The sequence below is a fragment of the Ambystoma mexicanum genome, chromosome 9, assembly GCF_040938575.1.
Source record: "Ambystoma mexicanum isolate Mex_15411 chromosome 9, UKY_AmexF1_1, whole genome shotgun sequence".
Classification (NCBI taxonomy): domain Eukaryota; kingdom Metazoa; phylum Chordata; class Amphibia; order Caudata; family Ambystomatidae; genus Ambystoma; species Ambystoma mexicanum.
This window is the reverse complement of record NC_090931.1, coordinates 191,675,527-191,694,465: the sequence shown is the minus strand read 5'-3', so window position 1 is coordinate 191,694,465 and position 18,939 is coordinate 191,675,527. Positions and strand designations below refer to the sequence as shown.

Here is an 18,939-nt window from a genome sequence, read left to right as displayed (position 1 = left end):
ATAGTACAAAATGCATCTCTCCCTTTCTGCCTGCTGCTGTAGCTCGAAGCACATGGCCCCCACCCTCGTCCTCACTCCAACTGGAAAACTCTGCGGCTCCATTCTCACGCTGAGGCCGGAGCTGCTTGCAACAAATAATAAATGTAACATCCCTTTTCCTCTGAGATCACTGCCCTGCATGTGAACCAACATGAGCTAAGCACATAGCTCGTCCATCTCCACAAAGGTGTCCTTGCCCTCTTACCCTCGCCAGTTGAAACTTATTGCCGTCCTAACCCTGTGTCCTTGCAAGGCATCCCTTTCATGTGCTGGACTGCCAACCTCGCTATAAAGCCCACCCAACAGACCCTTGTGCAGTATATCGTGCCCAATACCAACAAGTGCCACATACCTGAGATTCTTGTGAGACTAACCCTATAGTTTAATGACAGTATTATAGTGGTCAAGGCCTTTAAACCTGTGACCTTTGTAACCTAATTGTATAGATGGTGTAAACCTTTGAGTGATTTGTATAACGACATGAGATACTACTAAGAGTCTTTTTGATCAACCGTTATTTAGTGCATGCATTATTCAGAATGTATTTTCTTAGCTTAGATTGTGACCACCGTGTTTCACAGCGACCTGACCTTCACCCATCCGGAGCACAATGTCTGACTTCAATCCTCCCACCAACCCAGCAACCAACCCGGAGGAAGAGATGATGCCCACACCTAAGCCACCACCACAGCTGACCAATCCTGGTCCAACGTAGCATCATATGTCAACTTGTAGAAACATTATATAAATGTGTTATAACTTATGTGGTCAGAGAGCTCTCAGAGATTTACATAAACCTTCCTTGGAACTCTCGCAGCCTGCGCTTTTGTGCCTTATTCCCTGTCCATGGAGTGTCTGTCATTTATTTTAAACGTGTTAGACAGGGAGGGCACTAACATTTGGTGACCCCGACGTGATCGGAGAGGTGCCTCGAGGCCGGCACCGAGCGGCGAGATCCGGGACACCCCCAGCAAAACCATTGCCTCCACGGTCGACCGGCCTGTGCGCACTACGAAGAAGGGTCAAGGGTTCCCGGTTGACGAATACCCAACTGAAAAACTGCTCGTCGAGGCGGGCCACGGCTTGGTTGGGGTGCGAGCCTGACTGGGGTCGGACTGCGAGCGGTGATCCTCGGGCCACCTGACTGAACACGTGAGTGCCGGTTGCGAAGGTTACGAAGGAAAGGTAAGGGGGAAATAGGGGGAAAGGTGGTAACGGGTAGCAGGGAAAGAGTAGGGCCTGTGTGAGTGATGAGGCTTTTCTGATCTATCCTTTATATGGCCATTAGGTTTTGGTAAGAAGTGAAGAGAAAAAAGAGAAGTGGTATCCTAGCCCGAATGGGGTAGAAGGCGGCGCCGCGTAGCATTGTCTCGTCCAGTGCAGAATAAATAAGTGAAGTTACAGAGAAAATAGTAGGAGTCTCGTATATTGAGTAGACTGAGTAGTTATTTAGAACATTAATTTTCTGGGTACGAAAAGTTCTTGGAGAAGAGTAAGAGAGTGGAAGAGGTGGGGAGTGAATGAGAAGAGTAGGTGAAAAGGAAAAGGGAGTGGGAAGAAGGGGAGCAACGGGGAAGAAAGCGCACGCAGGCAGTGCATGTGCATGATAAGTGTTGTATGTGCTTTCGTGTTCTGTCCATTCTTTGTCAAGGATATCCAAGTACTGTGGTTGATGTGTTGTTAAAGTGGCAAAATATGCAATTGTGAACTGTTGAATTTGAACATGCAATAGTTAAAGAGTTAACGTTTAAAGGGGGGATGATATATATATCTTGATACATATATATATATATACACAGATTACCAGTAAGTGACAAAGTTCATGATATATTATTCAGCAGGTGAAGAAGTGATTGAGTGGAAAGGGAGGTCAAAGGTAAGTACAGATGGAGGAGGGATGGCAACATTAACATGGGAGGAATAACACCACTAGCACATATTTGCCAACACCTTCTGTTATACAGTGAGAAAATACAAAAATATCACGATCAATGGTTGACGGAGATAAAAGGGGACAGTGTGACACCAATCTGGCCAGAGGGTGGGTCGTTCGACAAAAGAGTATTAGATTTGGTATCTACCCACCTGTTAGCAAGGTATAAGGGGAAGCAACTTCAAAATTGACGGGACGTACTAGACCTATGGCGAATGTTTGAGGAAGTTGCACCGACAGCAGAGGTAAGTAAAGAAAAAGTGAACGAAACGCAGAAAACCCAGGAGGAGGTAGGCGGAACGCCAAAGGGCGAGTGCACAACTACTACAGGAGAAGGTGACACAACTAAGATATACCCTTTAATGTCCCGACCTGCAGTCGGATATAGTGAGCCCCTGTACGTACCAGCCTGCCCAACTCCTACACCTACAACAGGAGCAGTTGCCACAGAACCACCCTCTTATGATAAAGGAGGTTTGTATGGCCCAACAAGCGCACCCCCCGTGAATTTAGCACATATCACTGGAGAATTAGACCGCCAGCTGGCGCATGCGCAGATGGAGATAACACAGCTACGAGCATTATGCGATAGGAGCCAGATGCTGCCAGGAGGAGAGGTGCCACCATTATCTATAGCGGATTTAACACCAACATTAAGCACAGCAGGAGAAGTGGCGCAAACAATCTCGGAGCCAGCACGGTCAGTATCATCACAAGAAACGCACACACCACAAGGGCAAGAGAAGGAGTGGCGGTCAGGGGAGTGCCTATTCCATCTGAATGACAAGCCCGTGAGAATTATACGCCCACCTACTCCAGAAAGTGAGAGGGGAGAAGGATGTGATGGGAACAATGAACAGGTATCAGAAATAGAAGAAGTGTGGAGTGACTTAGACGAGTATGAAGAGGCAGCTGCCGAGACAGGGTCCCCACTACCAAACCGCCGGTACCCAGACACACCATCGCCACCATTATGGCAGGGTAGGTTAAGACAGCGAGAGGGAAATATGATGGAAAGACAAAGAAAGGTGCGGTAAGTAAGATAGGGAAGAAACATATGTTGCAAATGCCCTTGATACATAAGGGAGCAGGTAGGCCACATTACATTCCGTGGGCACAAATGAACAAAAACAATTTGCTAAAGGCCCTCCCCCGGCTGTCAGGAGGGGCTGGAAAATGGATACATGCCTTTGAGAAAAACACAGCGGGAGTACCGCTAGCAATATGGGATGTGAAGAGCTTATTAGTGTCAGCAATCGGTGACCAAGCAGACGCAGTGTGGGAAAGAGCCAGATTCCCTGGAGTAACGATGAGTTGTGATCGCCACGATGGATCAGCGTTCAATAATGTTCGAGCACAGGTATGGGATGCATTGAGGCGCACGTTTCCCGATATTCCGGATTTACATTTAGTGATGCAGTGTACAATGGAGGAGAACGGAGATACTACGCAATTTATAGAACGGGTGCAGGATTTATGGAGAAGTGAAACTGGCACGGCGTGGAACCAGTCCACTTCCTTGTTTTACTTTATCATCAAGAAGGGGCTCCCGAAGGAGGTGCAGAAGGCCTTGGACAAAATAGCTGGGATAGAAGCCAAGGGCTGGCCTCAAATACAGAGTATAATTGTGCACCACTGCAGGAGGATCAAAGAAAGAGAAAAGGAGATAGCACAAAAAAGGTTGGCAGACGAGGCAAAGCTGGTACAGAACAAATTAGTGAAGGTCGCCGCCGTCAACGCCAGCGCAACCACAGACCGAGAAAACGAGGGGGACGAAGGAGCAGGGAACAGACCAGCAACAATAGCAGCACTACAGGCTACAGGAGGGCCAGGACAGTGGAACGGAGAAGAGCAATACGGTGGACAACAGTGGCAAGACCGACCGGCAACCTCCCTCCTGGCCTCTACCACTCAACTCCTCCCCCTCGGTGATGTCAATATCCATTTAGACTCTTCTTATTCCTCCTCTGTACTCTTATGTGACCTCTGAGACTCCTTCCCCCTGTGCACCGTCCCCTCTGGCCCGACTCACTCTGCAGGGCACACACTTGATGTCTTGATCACCTCCGACCTTCCCCTCTCCATCCCTCTGACCACTCCTCTCTCCTGGAGCGATCATTCCCTCCTCTCTTCTCATCTCATCTCATCTCTCCCTCTCTTCCCCCCAAGCCAAGCCTACCCAAACACTGCCACCTACCTTCTCGGACATCCGGCGCCTGAAGCGTGTGTCAGTTGAGGCTTTCGCCACCACCTTCTCCTACCCCCTAAACCTCTGGCTGTCTCACATGCTGACACAGCTCTGTCTCTGCTCTACGCTTCAATTTCTGATACTCTTGATGCTCTTGCCCTGTCATGAGGATCCGTTTGAAGTCCAAAGCCAAGTGCAATTCCTGGTATGGCTCTGACCTAGCTACACTTAAACGTAAGTGTAGGGCGGCTGAGAGGAAATGGAGGGCTTCTTGTTCATCCTCTGACAAACTGGCCTGTCGCCTGCTCCAAAGGCAATACCGACTCTGTCCTCAGGAATCGTGTCTCTGCTGCATCCAACAACTTGGCCGAGCTCTTTAAAAGCTGCAAGGAGCTGGCCAACCCTGCTGCAGTCTCTGCCCCTCCTGTTGCCTCCCAGGCTCTTCGCAATGCCCTTGCCTCTCACTTTATCTCAAAAACCCAGGACATCCTGTCCACCCTCTCCTCCCTTGCCCCTCCTCGCCCCTCTCGGCCACTGCATTTCCATTTTCTGCTCAAATTTCCAGTGTTACGCTGATGACAACTTATTTTCAGGCTGCCCTTGGCCACCTCCTCTCCCTCCCTAATATCAGATTGCCTAACTGCCATTTAAGATTGGTGTGCCGCCAATGATCTTTCTCTAAATGCCAGCAAGACGGAGATCCTCCTCATTGGCACACCTTCATCCTCTCCCCTCACTCTGGCCGGCCTCCCTTAGCCCTCCTCCTACCCCCACCTGTGAGGCTAAGAACCTTGGGGTCATCTTTGACACCACACTTTCCTTCTCCGCCCACATCTCTGATGTCTCCAAAAAGTCAAACTTCCAGCTGCACCTCCTCAGAGGTACTCTGCCTTTCCTCTCCTTCCCCCAGAAGCTCACTGTCTACCAAGCTATGGTTCACTCTTGGTTGGACTATTGTAACAGCCTCTTTTTAAATCTACCTGCCTCTACTCTCCGCCCTCTGCAACTAATCCAGAACAGGACTGTTATCTCTCCATTGGCTCCCAGTGGATGCAAAGATTACATTCAAAACCCTCTACATTGTCCATCAAGGCTTTCTGGGGCCTGGTTCCAAACTACCTTCTGCTATCCCTCCGCAAATACCTCCCCTCTCGAGCTCTTTGCTCCTCTACCTCTAACTCCCCCAGAGTCTGTCGTTTTTCAAAGAATCGAGCTGGGGTAGATCTCAGTTTTCGGCTCGGGCCTCCCTCTGGAACAGCCTCCATGCCACTCTAAACCTTGAGGAGAACCATCTCTGGTTCCGGAAGCACCTCAAGACATTCCTCTTTGCTTCTGCCTTCGCTCCCCCTCTCCCCTGCTGATCTGTTCTCTCTTGACACCGTGCACCTGGCCACCATCTATCCTCCGGGCACAGGTACCTGCTCACCCTGCCACCCTCCTGCAATGCCTCCGGGCCACCCCTTGCACTGGGGTCTGAATCTGTACTCATACAGCACCTCCTTTTTCTTCCTGCACTATCAGACCTACCCTGTCTGCTGCCTTAAACCCAGCACTTGGCGGCTGCACTACCACTTTTTGTTGCCTTTATTATTTATTTATTATTATTTATCCATTTCTCCTTTGCTCCGCACTTTCCACTTCTCCCCCTTCCATGCACTTTTCCCCTCTCCCTCTCCCATGCACTTGCGCATTCTAAATGTCACTGGGCCTAGTAAGATCGTTGTTTTGTTCTCCCCTGTTCCCCTCCCTTGCCTTGTTGCGCTCTGAAGCACTTGTGTACGAGCGCAATAGAAATAAAATATAAATTAAAGGACATTTTCAAGCCAGTCGAGCTCCTGGAGCTGCAACCGACTGCACCGCAGACTGTTGTCACAGTCACTAACGTGGCCTGAGACACCTCGACCAGTGCTACAGACCCAGCCAAATAGCACTGAAACAACAATTCCTGACCCCTAAACTGCTGTGTAGGCCAGCCTACAGCCGTCCATCCAACCTTGCTCACCGAACTGCCTGCCGCCTGATACCCGCAGTTGTCTCCATCTTGAACTCTGTCGCAGAAGCTGCAAAGCGCCCTGAAACTGACTTGACACTGTCGAGCACAAAGAACTTCTACAAGCACAAGGTATATTGTGATTCTGTCCCATTGGTCCTTCTCTGAAGGACCCTAGTGACATCGTATGACCCATTGCTCCCTTTGTACTGAAACCAAGTATCATTGAACTATTGCAATTAATTACTTTACCGACTACCCTCCTGTCAGAATCCAAAGTGCATCCCTTTTCCTTCTTGAAACGGTCTGTCCTCAGCATTCCTCACAGGTTTGGTTGCATTTTGTAGTGTGCTAGAACTGTCTGTTGTAATAATAATAAAGTAGATATTTTTATACAATCTTGACTGGACAGTCCCTTTTAGCATTGGGTAATAATTGTATTCTCACAGTGTTGCAACTAACCAATGATCCACTACATTGCAGAGATAAGCCTGTTGCTCCGTCCACGTTACCAAAATCGGACAAGGAGGTTTATAATTTGCTTGTGTTTCCAATCTGTTTGCATCCATTCTGGTGTACTGTAAGTGTGGGGGCTGATTTTTTTGGGCTATGTTCATGGGCTGTTCAACAAACTGCCACATGCCTGATCACCGGATTAAAGTAATTCTACCACATCTCCCCCATGCTTTCACTGGTTACCTATCCTAGCCATGATACTCTGCAAGATAGTCTGAATACATATAAGGCCTGCTACCGCCTGGATGCCCAACTCACCACAAGTCAGACCATCACAAAATTCGAGACAACACTGGAGAACAAAGAAAAACCCTGACAAACAAGCATTTTCTTGTGACACACCAGCCTACTGGAACACTATCCTGTTTGCAATTAGGATGACCCAACACGTTTGCTTTTCAGAAAGGACCTCAAAAGCCGGTTATTCAAGAAGTATCTAGGGGACACCTAGCACCCTCAGGTTCTCCCATTAGGAGAAAACCACGATTGTGGGCCAGGACCTCCCAGATCCACTGCCGGAACTTGTTCCCGCTGGGTCCTGCTTACATTTTTGTTGTAATTCTCAACCAACATTGGACAGTGCACCATTGCTCCCCCCATCAAGATTCAGGCTGTGGAGACACGAATAAAAAATACGAATACAAAGTTCTGTGCAACTCCTTGGGCAACTGCATGCGACGATGATGGAAAACTGCACAAACACCTGGTTACACATGAGGCATATAAAGACCTTGGGGAAACAGCATTTCATGGGATCCAATGCCTCCTTTATATCCCGAGCATCCACTGTCGCTTTTAGGGCACTAACTTTCAGTAATAACCCTTCCAGCTTTAGAACATTATTGGTTTGTGCAATTATCTCTTCTTTTTCTGGGTGGGTGACTTTGGCTTTGATTGAAGGCCTTCCATGAGTATCATAAGAGGTTAACGCTGAGGACTGATGAGGGAACTCCCCAAAACATGATTTCTGATAATGCATTCCATCTTCCCTCTATTAAAATGGTATCTTCCTTTAAAAACACATGGTGCAAAGAATATTTGTGTGTAGCCCCCACAATTGCCTGGGAGAACAGGCAAATCGGTTTCACTGTACAGAGGATTAGACTTGACATGGAATTCTGTGAAAATGATGGAAGCCCATTGTACCACCAGTAATGTGTGCATAAGCAATCATCCCTGGCTCTATTAATGGGCCGAGGCCATGTGTCACAGCTAAGCAAAGCAACCACGGTGCACGCATTTTTGTTATAGGTCATGGGATTTGAAGCGAGCAGGTTTCCTGTGGTGAATGCCATGAAATAGCGTTGCAGTGTGCACTCTTGAAGGGTCATCCCATTTCACAGAAGCGATTAGGATCAGTAGGGTAGTACTTCATTTGGTGGTGTTGCACATTGAAAGGGGTGCTGTTCCATGCTAGGCAAGTGTTTGGACGGTTGCATACTAATTGACCTTTTCACAATTGACCTCGGGAGAATTGACCTAATTTAGAAGGTCAATTAGGACATATGCGGGGGAAAACCCCCGCAACCCCCACCCAATCCAAAACCCCCTGCAACCCCCCACCCAATCCCCTTATATTATTTATAATCCACAACCAACCCAATACATATATAAAGTAACTAAAATAATATAAAGGTCAATTGTGCAGAAGGTCAATTAGGACCACTATAATTAGGTCAATTGTGCAAAAGGTCAATTGTAAAAGGTCAATTTGGGTAATACCGTTTGGACACAGTCACACATTCCCAATTATGTTGTGTTGAAATAATATATGTTCAACAGTTATTGAGCAACTGTCATATTGCCTCTAGTGAATGGGCCCTGAAGGAGTGTGCCCAAAGCCACTTACCTCTGATTGAACTGCCGCCATTGTCACCAGGAATCCAGGTCAGCGTGATGGAGGAAGCCGACGTTTTGGACACAGTGAGTCGTGGCTGGTCTGGTGGCACTACAACAAAAAGGAGCAAAAGCCTCACTCGACGCGCAAGTATCTGGGCGATGAGTAACCAAGCACAACAGCTATCATCAGCCAAAATTACACGAAAGAAGCACAAGCAACAGTATCACACGCCATGAAGTACCAATTCAGTTTAGGGACTAGCAACCCCATTCATGAATAGCAAATTGCCACCAACCACAAGTGCCCTGGTCTGTTGTACCCTCCCCAAAACATAAAATAATAAACCTGCAGAAACCAATAGAAGAATTAGCCCGGCGGATTCTGCCATGCCACCTCCCAACCTTTACCAGCTTTTCTAAGGCAGGCACCGCATGTGGCCGACTACAGGTCCGTCTCACCAAAGATATCAGGGATACTCCTAAAGCCTTACTGCCTTCCAGGTGCAGGCCTTCTAAAGTTTACTTCTACCTCATGTTTCTGCATGGCCAATATGCCATGGGGGAGAATGACGAGCATTTGTTTAAACTGTTCTTGCCCTTCAGACAAATGTAGACCTTGTAGGTTGCATGTGTGTCACGTGGAGGCTGAAAGAGTAGACTTGGTAGTTCTTAAATGACAACAATCCCACACATTTTGTTGACAGTTGCAGCAGCTCCACAGAGCTCTTTTAATTGTTTGTCTTCACAGGGCATACGCTCTCTAGACCTTTTTCGTGGGCTGCACACAGGAATGCCACCCAGTGAAGATTCCGCTGGAACAAACGCGGCCTGAAGGAGCCTGGAAGAGGGAAGTCGGCTGGGGAGCAGGCGAGTGCCTGGAGAGGCCAGGGGGATTGGAGGAGGAGGGAGGCCATGTTTGGGGCAGTGATAGCCAGGACATGGGGTTAGGGAAATGGCGTATGAAGTTTGCGTGGTATCCACATCTCACATTTTGGAGGCTGCTCCAGGGTGGCAAAACAAAAGCTGTTCCTTTGAAGGAGCAGTCGCCATTGGGTGGAATTTTGACCTAAAACCCCTTTTCAGCACTACTACCAACTATCAGTATCACCAGCGCAGCATACGATGCACACTATAAAGTCAGTTTACTTCTTGGCCCCTAAATTACAGGTGTTCTTTTTAGCCAACTCAATGGTACTTTATCAACTGCAGAAGGACCACAGTCAGCCCTGATGTTAAGGCTGACCGCAAGCATTTAAACTCGAGCAAGTCAGCATGCTGCACAGTGATTTTTGTAGGAAGCACATTGACAGGTGGAACGGTCTGGTAGAATGGAAACGTTTTTGGTAGAAGAAACGGATCCCCTCCAAGTTAAACACATCGATCTTGACCCATTCCAACCTTTAAATTATTTTCCAGTCTTTTTTTTTCTTTGCACTCTGACACTTTGGTCTACATTTTCCATTAGAAATCCAGGCCTACAAGTTCCAAAATGCAGAGCAAAAACTATGACATGATAAGCACCCTCAAATTGGAAGGGAGCATGTTGGTAAGTATGCAGATCTCTGCAGCGGGCATATTCATCACCAAAGCCATCTTGTTGTCTTAGATGCCAGAGTTTGGCACAGCAGGCTCCGGCAGGGACACAGACTCAGGGTTCTCATCTCTTAAGGTAGGAGAGGCTAGTGGCCACCTGTCTGTAGATGCCAACAGCTTTGGGGCAGAGAGCCACGTACCTTGGACTAACAGGTTGACGATGATGGTATCAAAGCCCCAGGTGTTGGTAGCGGTGCATGTGTAGTACCCAGAATCCTCTGCTTTCACTGAGCGCAGAATCAGGGTACCGTTGTTCTGGATCAATCTGTGTCCGTCCATTGTCATAGGGATTGCAGAATCCTCGCTGGAAAAGGAAAAGTAACAGGCAATTAAGGTGAACAAACTCACATACAAGGGCCCCAATTCCTCAATCAATACAGTAGCTGAAAGCGAATGGCAGAGTGTGCAGCAGACCCTTTAACCCCCAACCACTATCACTGGGGAAAGGCACATTGGAAGAATTGTCAATAGGAAAATGAGGACAGGCCGGTTTCTCGGCCCCCTATAGACAATGGTGACCTTTCAGCAACACTGGGAAATCCCTCCTCCTTCCTAGGGCCAGTCCACATCAGGGCCCACATCAGTGACATCACCATCTCTGAGGCCACTTCCAGAATACAGCAGTAGCAAAAGGAAGCGGTTGGCACACACTTTATAGTTTGGTTCGTAGCGCAAACTAGAGAGTCGAATGCATGGAAAAAGCCAGAAATTACATAATTGATGTCAGCCTATCCTTGGCAATTTGCAAATTCATGGAATGTGTTCTTCAAGGCGGTTCCACATCAGCAACAACAAACCAGTGAAACTGCTGTGGAAGGTCCCATGAATGTTCAAGGAATCCCCCTGAACTCAACAACTGCTATAAGCAGGCTCAATAAAGGACTCTCCTAAAATACTCATAGAATGCTCCTGGAAAGCTCTGTGAAAGTGCAGGCATATTTTTGGGTGTGCTTATCGGATGCTCCTGGGGTTGTGCACACATATGTTGTACGTTTTAAGGTTTTGGCCCACGATTCCTACTGGAGCAAAAACAATTCCTAGGGATAGTGGCTGATGGCAAATGTTTAAGAATGCACACCTTGATAAGTGAGGTGTCATTACTGCCCCCCCCCCTTTGGCAGGTTTTTGGCATTGCGAATTGCTGAAAGGTTAACATTCTGTGTGTTTGTGCCAGATCCCAACGAGAAACACCTCGCAGCAGAGAAAATCCTACAAAATAAACACATGCACAAGCTGTTCATAAGCCATCAAACGGATCGGCACTCTTTCCAGTGAAGATGCTGGTGCGTTGGGCCCCAAAGTTGAGCCTTTTGAGACCTCAGGCCAGAGCAAGGGCCACATCCAATCACAGAAACATCCACAGCAGAAGCTAAGAAGTGAAACTAAGTGCAGACACATGGGAGGAGGTGAAACCAACATGAGCACACCAATCATGAATTATCTCACTAACGGAGAAAGGCCCACACGCCAGAACACTCCCCAAGACAATCACAGGCAACACCTAACTTCAAAAAGAGGCTGAAGCCTCCTGAATGCGCAAATTAGGACAGCATTCGGGGTAGAATTACTACAGCCAGCCAAGTACCAGGCAGGGATCAAGAAACTCCTGCCAGCTAGAAGTCCTAGAGCAAGAGGAGTAGCTACAGGTCTTTCCTTAGTAACACATCTAACAACCCCCAGGGCATAAATGGAAGCCATAGGCCATGCCTCTGTAAACAATCAAAGAGATGCCTAGGCCAAAGTTGTAATGCAACAGGTTTTGCACAGGTAGGAGTACATCAAAAAGACAGTCTCAGAAGGATACTTAACATCAAAAACATCTGCTAAATACAATGAAGTGTGCAGAGGCACTCACAATTTCCATGAAAGTGATTTAAAGAACACTTCCCTGGTTGCTGGTTCACAGGGAACGTGCAAAACCGAATATGATCTATACATTGGACTCTGGACTAGGCTGTATAACTTTGGAACCCATTTTTCACAGACTTTAATTCGTCCAGAGGGGTTTTATTTTGCCCAGTCAATAGGAATGTATCCAACCCAACCCTGCGCCCAAAGTCACTAGAACAGTAAGAAAGTATTCCCTAGCGGAAGAGTGATGGGAGATTAGGGAAGGGTGGTGACCCCTCATGACACAGTGACCTCCCTCCTCATTCCTAGAAGTCATCCTATTTTCACGCTGTTCTTATGTGGTCGTAGGTACATCTGGTCTTTGTTTCTACCTAAAAGAAGCTTGGTTTCTGTGAAAATGAAGCCAATGCCCCTTCTTTCAACACTGTGTGTCCCTGGTCCTTTGTTCATTGTACCCGTGACGCAGCCCAAACGAGTGGCTTTGCCAAACCTTGTTCAGAATTGCTTTGAGAATGATAGATGCTGAACATTGGTAGCCATTTGTGCAAGTGTTCTGTGTCTCGGGTCAATGGATGAATTAGAGGTGGGTTTCATTTCTGAGCACTCTACCTCAAAGACTATGCTGCATGGTGTTTGAGGGAAAAATAGATGGAAAAGGATAGTGCCATCTGATCGTATACCTGCAGATCTGACAAATGAATTATGTGGATGTCCACACTTTCTGGTGTATTCACCAGAGGTTCAAAACTAACTTATCTTTATACAATGCAGAGGTCCTGGAGTGGGCTTTCCCTGCACTCCTCCTCCTCCGCCCCAGTATTATTCTTCCAGGGTCTGGACTCTCCACCCACCATGTTTTAATTACCTGTCTTTCGTCCATTTAACAGCTGGTGCTGGTTCCCCCACGGAGCTGCAGAGCAGCCGCACATCTTTCATCCAGGGAGTGGTCACCGTGCCACCAAAGGAGATGATCTTGGCAGGGGCTTCAATAAAAAGTACAGTTCCAGTTACTTCCAAAATACTGCAGCGTAAAGCACTGTGCTCCAGCATTCATGGCATTCATTGAGTCACATATGTTGATCATTTAACCATCAGGCAGTGGCGGCCCATCCATAATTGGCGATGAGCCCCCCCCCCCCCCCAGTGCGTGCAAGGACAGGGGTCCTCCAGCCCACTGCGTGAGACCAGGTAGTGTCACACATGGGGGCCTGTAGGGCGCCTGTCCGTGTAGTCCTCAAGAGCCCCCACTTTTGTAACCACCTATGTGGTGGGTGGAGGTGGTGCATAGGAAGGGAAGTTGTCACTTTCCGCTCTGCTTCACCCACAAGGAACCACGACTCAGGAGCCAAAGAAGAATAGAGCCAAGGGAGGAAAACAAAGATATGGGGGGAAAAGTTATTTATTTAAAAAGAAGTATGGGTGTGAGTGAATGTGTGCGAATATGTGGGAGGTGAGCAACGGGGGGTGAGCAAAGGGGTAGGGGAGGGCGAGCAAAGGGCCAGGGGGCCGAGCAAAGGGGCAGATGGGCTGAGAAAAGGGGCAGAAGGGGGAGCAAAGGGCGGGCGAGAAAAGGGGCAGATGGGGTAGCAAAGGGGGAGCAAAGGGGCAGCAGTGGGAGCAAAGGGGCAGGGGGTGAGCAAAGGGACGAGCAAAGGGGCGCGAAAAGGGGCAGGGGGCTAGCAAAGTGGCAGAGGTGCTGAGCAAAGTGGCAGAGGTGCTGAGCAAAGTGGCAGAGGTGCTGAGCAAAGGGGCCAGGGGTAACACTCACCCATGGGATTGTGCACAAATGTACCCAAGCAAAGAGGATTGTGAACACACGCTACGGTGCAAATAGGCGTTTGAGGGTGTGTGTGTGTGTATATATATATATATATATATATATATATATATATATATATATATATATATATATATATATATATATATATATATATATATATACACACACACCTCAGATTAAGGGCATATATTGATTTTGGAAGAACTGGGCAATTAGTAACATTTGAAAAGAACGGAGCACTGAAAGGAACATTAGGGTAGAACTGGAGAAAGGGACATTGGTGCAGGACTGGGCATACAGAGCCACAGTGACCAGAATAGGGAGCCGAGTGAAATATTGAGACATAAAGGGGCACTGATAGTGACACTGGGGAAGAACTAGGGCACAGAGAGACACTGAGGCAGTGAGCCAGAGGGGGCAGATATGGGAAATGACCGATACTGGGACAGAGGTGAGGCAATGTCAGGAAATGACTGAGCACTGAGAGCCACATGGGGCGGAATCTGGGCACAGAGCGACATGTGGGGCAGAAACTGTTGTCCCAAAAGCCACATTGGGCACCTAGAGTACAATGCTGGGGCAGAACGTGGATTCTGTGTGTTTCTTTGGGCGCAAGCAGCATGTAAAATTGTTTTGTGGTGCAATGTTCGGATGTATTGTTGACACAGCCTCATGATTTAATTGGAAAGAGCGAGCATGAAAATGTGTTGCAAAATGCTACAGTATTTGGGCATTTAATAATGTCGGTTACCCTCTTCAGAACTAATAGTACGCTCTATGGCTTTATACCCACTTTTCAGAAATGTGTGCTATAAAAGGCACCGTTCTGATGAAGCTTATTTCTTTGGGAATAATACTCCTGAACACCCCTAGCTGGTTGCGGCTACTTCGCAGCACTCAATCAATTGATCCAACTAGCAGAAAACGTTCACGCCCACTTCAAAAATTCACCATGCACTACAACATCCATGCATTTCCTTGAAAAAAAAAAGCTCAACATTTTCTTCGATGTGTGTCTTTTTCTGACGAGACAATGAGCTAATTGGCCTAAAGCTTTGTAGTGGAGATCATTTTAGTCTCCTATCGCAGAGAGCCCACACGCCAGATATCTGCCTCACTCTGGAGGAAGGTAGCTCATATATGAATCTGTGACATAGAACAATGCTGGAGAATATGACATGTCTGTTTGAGATAATTGTTAGCATGCAGAGTTGCTGTAGCTTCCAGGACTCTTGTGAAATTGCCCATCACTTTTTCCGGCAACAGCTCACATGCCTTCCGAAATAAAAACTGGATATACAGGTAAAGCAATTAATATTGTTCTCAGATAGTGAAGAAAAAGGCTTTCCTTGCTTTGATGTTCTGAAGTGTTTATTTCAGTGTTTCCTGTAACTCTCCCAACATCCAGGTTGTGGAAAGCTTTGAATTGACGTTGAATGCATTCCAAAATAAGACTGGTTCTAATGACTACTGGGAAAGCCTCTTTCCAAGAAAGACATCTGATGTCACATTTAGGCATAGGTAACAAAGATCACACTCTGAGCAGCAACATTCAATTTTAAGGCTCTCAGTACTTTACAAACCTGAGGAAAATTCCAGAGAGACCACTTAAACCGTTCTTGTGTCAGAAGCTCCCTTCTTTCTCACCTTTTTATCCTTGTTGGTGTTCTTCCGGGACATGGCTTCTTTCTTTTTCACCGACCGTGACTTGTAAAAGCTGGAACGCCAGTCCTCGGGTTCCAGCGTGGAAGCCTGCTGCCAAGTCGGTAGTGTTCGAATATCCAGTAACAAAGGCGATTAATCCAGGAAGGAGGATAACACAAAGGGTAATGAATAGAAGGGGGTTGGGGGGTTCCAGGAGTCAAGGACGATAGAAAGCACGATACACAGGGAGCGAACCGAACACGTCTAGTAACTCGTAGGGGTAGAGTTGAGACGCGCAGAGCCGCGGGGGTGTGCCGGTTTTCTAGGAAGCTGGCGAGTGCACGCAAAGGCTAGACTGCCGCAGTTGTGTCGGCGGCCATTCTGGATGGGTTGCAGAGTTAATGCCGCGGTGCATCAAGGACTATGAAGTCCAGAAGGGTCAAACCCGGCCATTCATGATAGCATGCCTCCTCCTGAGCCCGGATCCACCTGGTTTGCCTGGATGTATTTGATGAAACCTTTGCAGTAGACTCCTTCCTCGACATCTACGGCCTAACAAACTGGCTCCCAAGTATAACGGACCCTTCACCAACAAAGAAATCATTAACCCAGTGGCATATCGACTTCAGCTCCCAGAATCATGGAAAAGAATTCATCCGATCTTTCACACCTCCTTATTGAAGCCATATGTGCAATCCAATCAGACCGTTCCTAGACCTAATCCTGTGCTCATCAACGATCAAGTCGAATTTGAGGTCTCCAGGATATGTGATTCCAGGTATAGACGAGGTCAATTACAATACTTGGTGGAGTGGAAAGGATATCCCCCTAGTGAGCGTACATGGGAACCAGTTTCTAACATGAATGCTCCTCGTCTACTGCAAAGGTTTCATCAAATACATCCAGGCAAACCAGGTGGATCCGGGCTCAGGAGGAGGCATGCTATCATGAATGGCCGGGTTTGACCCTTCTGGACTTCCCATATATCCGGGATAGGACCAGCTGTTTTAAAGCTGCATTTTCGGCCTTAAGATTTTGAACCTCGGTAGTTAATTCCTGCATACCTCTCATGAGGTCTTGGACTGCTGCTTCCATATCAATTTCCGTATCAGGTTCTGGTCGTCTCAATCTGTCAGAAGCTCCCTTCTTTCTCACCTTTTTATCCTTGTTGGCATTCTTCCGGGATGTGGCTTCTTTCTTTTTCACCGACCGTGACTTGTAAAAGCTGGAACGCGAGTCCTCGGGTTCCAGCGTGGAAGCCGGCTGCCAAGCCGGTAGCGTTCGAATATCCAGGAACAATGGCTATTAATCCAGGAAGGAGGATAACAAAAAGGGTAAGGAATAGAAGGGGGGGGGGGTTCCAGGAGTTAAGGAAGATAGAAAGCACGATACACAGGGAGCGAACTCGAACACGTCTAGTAACTCGTAGGGGTAGAGTTGAGACACGTGGAGCCACGGGGGCGTGCCGGTTTTCTAGGAAGCTGGCGAGTGCACGCAAAGGCTAGCCCGCCTCAGTTCTGTGTCGGCGGCCATTTAGGATGGATTGCAGAGCTAATGCCGCGGTGCATCAAGGACCATGAAGTCCAGAAGGGTCAAACCCGGCCATTCATGACATCTTGTGATCACAAAAGAAAGTAATACAAGGTACGTCGAGATGGCTGACAAATTAACAGTGAAGTGCCTGATGAGGCAAAACGTGATAAACACAGTGCATTGTAAGAGAATGAATGTCACTTCCTGGTGTAATTCCCCTGGAAGAAGCAGCTCTGGATCCCGGAAAGGATTCTCGTATGGGATTTGGCAATTCCCAGATTCCAAAGTTTGGAACATCAGAAGCGAAGCTGTTCATTTCTGAGACATTGGTTCATGATTCAGAATCTCTCCTTTTTCTAATGGTCAACAGACCAGAATAACTTGGCTTTGAAGACATGTGCCTGTAGCAGACCCGTCTGCCCCAGGCTCGTTTTCAGCATTCCGAGTACTCTGGGATTAGTGTAACTGAGGGAAAATTGTTAAGAAATGTCTGATCATGGAGTCAAAAATATTTTGGTATGCGTCACAAAAACAAAATAAATGTGGGGTACCCTACAAATGAAAGGTGTGTTTTCAGTTGATCTTGAAGCAGCATTTCCTCATGGGAAGCTTAGGAGAAACGGGCACTGCACATTTCTGCATGTGGAGCAGGTTCCACCTTAAGATAAGGAGCAGTGCGTTTCATCAGTGACCATTTAGAAGCTTTTTCTAAGGTTACACTGTTTTGATAGGTTATTTGGTTTCGAAAGTCCCTGTTCAACCATGGGTCTCTGTTAATACATTTATGTTAATGTGAGGGCTACCTCTGGGCAGAGAAGCCAACAGACCAAAAGGAAAACCTGACAAATGTAACCTGACCCCATTTGATTGAACCTGAACCCAGGGATTGAGTTCACTGTCAGTATGGTTTAATATCCCCCCCATTCTTAGAAAAAGTGTTGGGCGGTTTTGAAACATGGGCTGTGAAAACTTAAGTCAGCTATCTAGACTACAGACTCCGTTTTGGCACCCCAGATTAATTAAATGCACAACACATGGGGAAAATGCTGGTTTATTTTTTCATTTGACTTGACTTTCAAGTGGTAGTGAACATGTACATCTAGTGATAAACATGCTATAGGGTTCTCAACAGGTCTGATGTTTATCCATTCCCACTACAACAGGTTACCTTCATTTCTGGATAAAATGCACTTAACCAGCCTGAAAGTTGTTGGTGAATTTATCATGTCTGGCTTCCGGTGCTTATTGGCTTATTAGAATAGGGATTTGAGGAATACAAATTAACGGGCCACACCCAGATTCTCTCTAGCGTTTTGTGGCCAGAAATAGAGGCCATAAAATGGTTGAAGTCGCCACAGGGATCCATCTGTTCATCAGCCTGTATTAACTGCTTAAGTCTACGCTTAGCCTGGATTACTGTGAGCTGGAAAAACTAAGCTTGCACTCTGCGGCTAAGCAGTTCTCCCACTACCAAACCCAGCCAGGAAAGCAGCACTGAACTTAAACATGGGCCTTATCAGCAGAGAGTAAAACTCCAAAGCCAAACCCCAGGAGCGGTCTTCCATGAGACATGCCAACAGTGTGGAGGAAAGCGGACACGACGTAAGAGTACTCCCTAGACAAACCAAGGAGCTGCCTTCCTGTGGTTAGCCGCTGAGGGAGGGAAGTGGTTTACTTGCTACATATTTTTATAGTGAACCATTTTCAGAGCTTCAAGCAGACGATTTCCACATGAATCTTAAAACGGTGTTATGGGACTTGTAGGTAAAAATTAGGAACAGGTTTAAAAGATGCATGAAATGGAATATGGCAGAATAGTATAGCTGCGGAAACTGGCTCTAGTAGCGTGGGATAGGGCAACCTTGAATGAAAGTGGCAAGGAAGGAAGGGCTATTGGGCATTACTGGGGGCTCAGGAGTATGCACCAGCTTGCGATTTAAGGGTAAGGTGGAGCGTTCTGCAATGCGGAAGAATTGTAAACATATAGGACTGTCAGAGGCGTCCCAGAAGAGACAAAGAGGTTGTAACTGAAA

The 18,939-nt window shown here is 47.3% G+C and overlaps 1 protein-coding gene across 1 annotated transcript in view; it reads right to left on the bottom strand.

Annotated features, from left to right (window-relative positions):
- The window catches only part of DSCAML1 (DS cell adhesion molecule like 1), an 866,449-nt gene that overhangs the window by 75,400 nt on the left and 772,110 nt on the right, over positions 1–18,939 (bottom strand). Inside the window, exons 22-24 of the mRNA XM_069614463.1 lie at positions 12,815–12,932; positions 10,239–10,402; positions 8,516–8,614 (exon numbers count right to left, since the gene is read on the bottom strand). Of these exons, the coding sequence (XP_069470564.1) occupies positions 8,516–8,614; positions 10,239–10,402; positions 12,815–12,932 (381 nt within the window). The remainder of the gene's footprint in view (positions 1–8,515; positions 8,615–10,238; positions 10,403–12,814; positions 12,933–18,939) is intronic.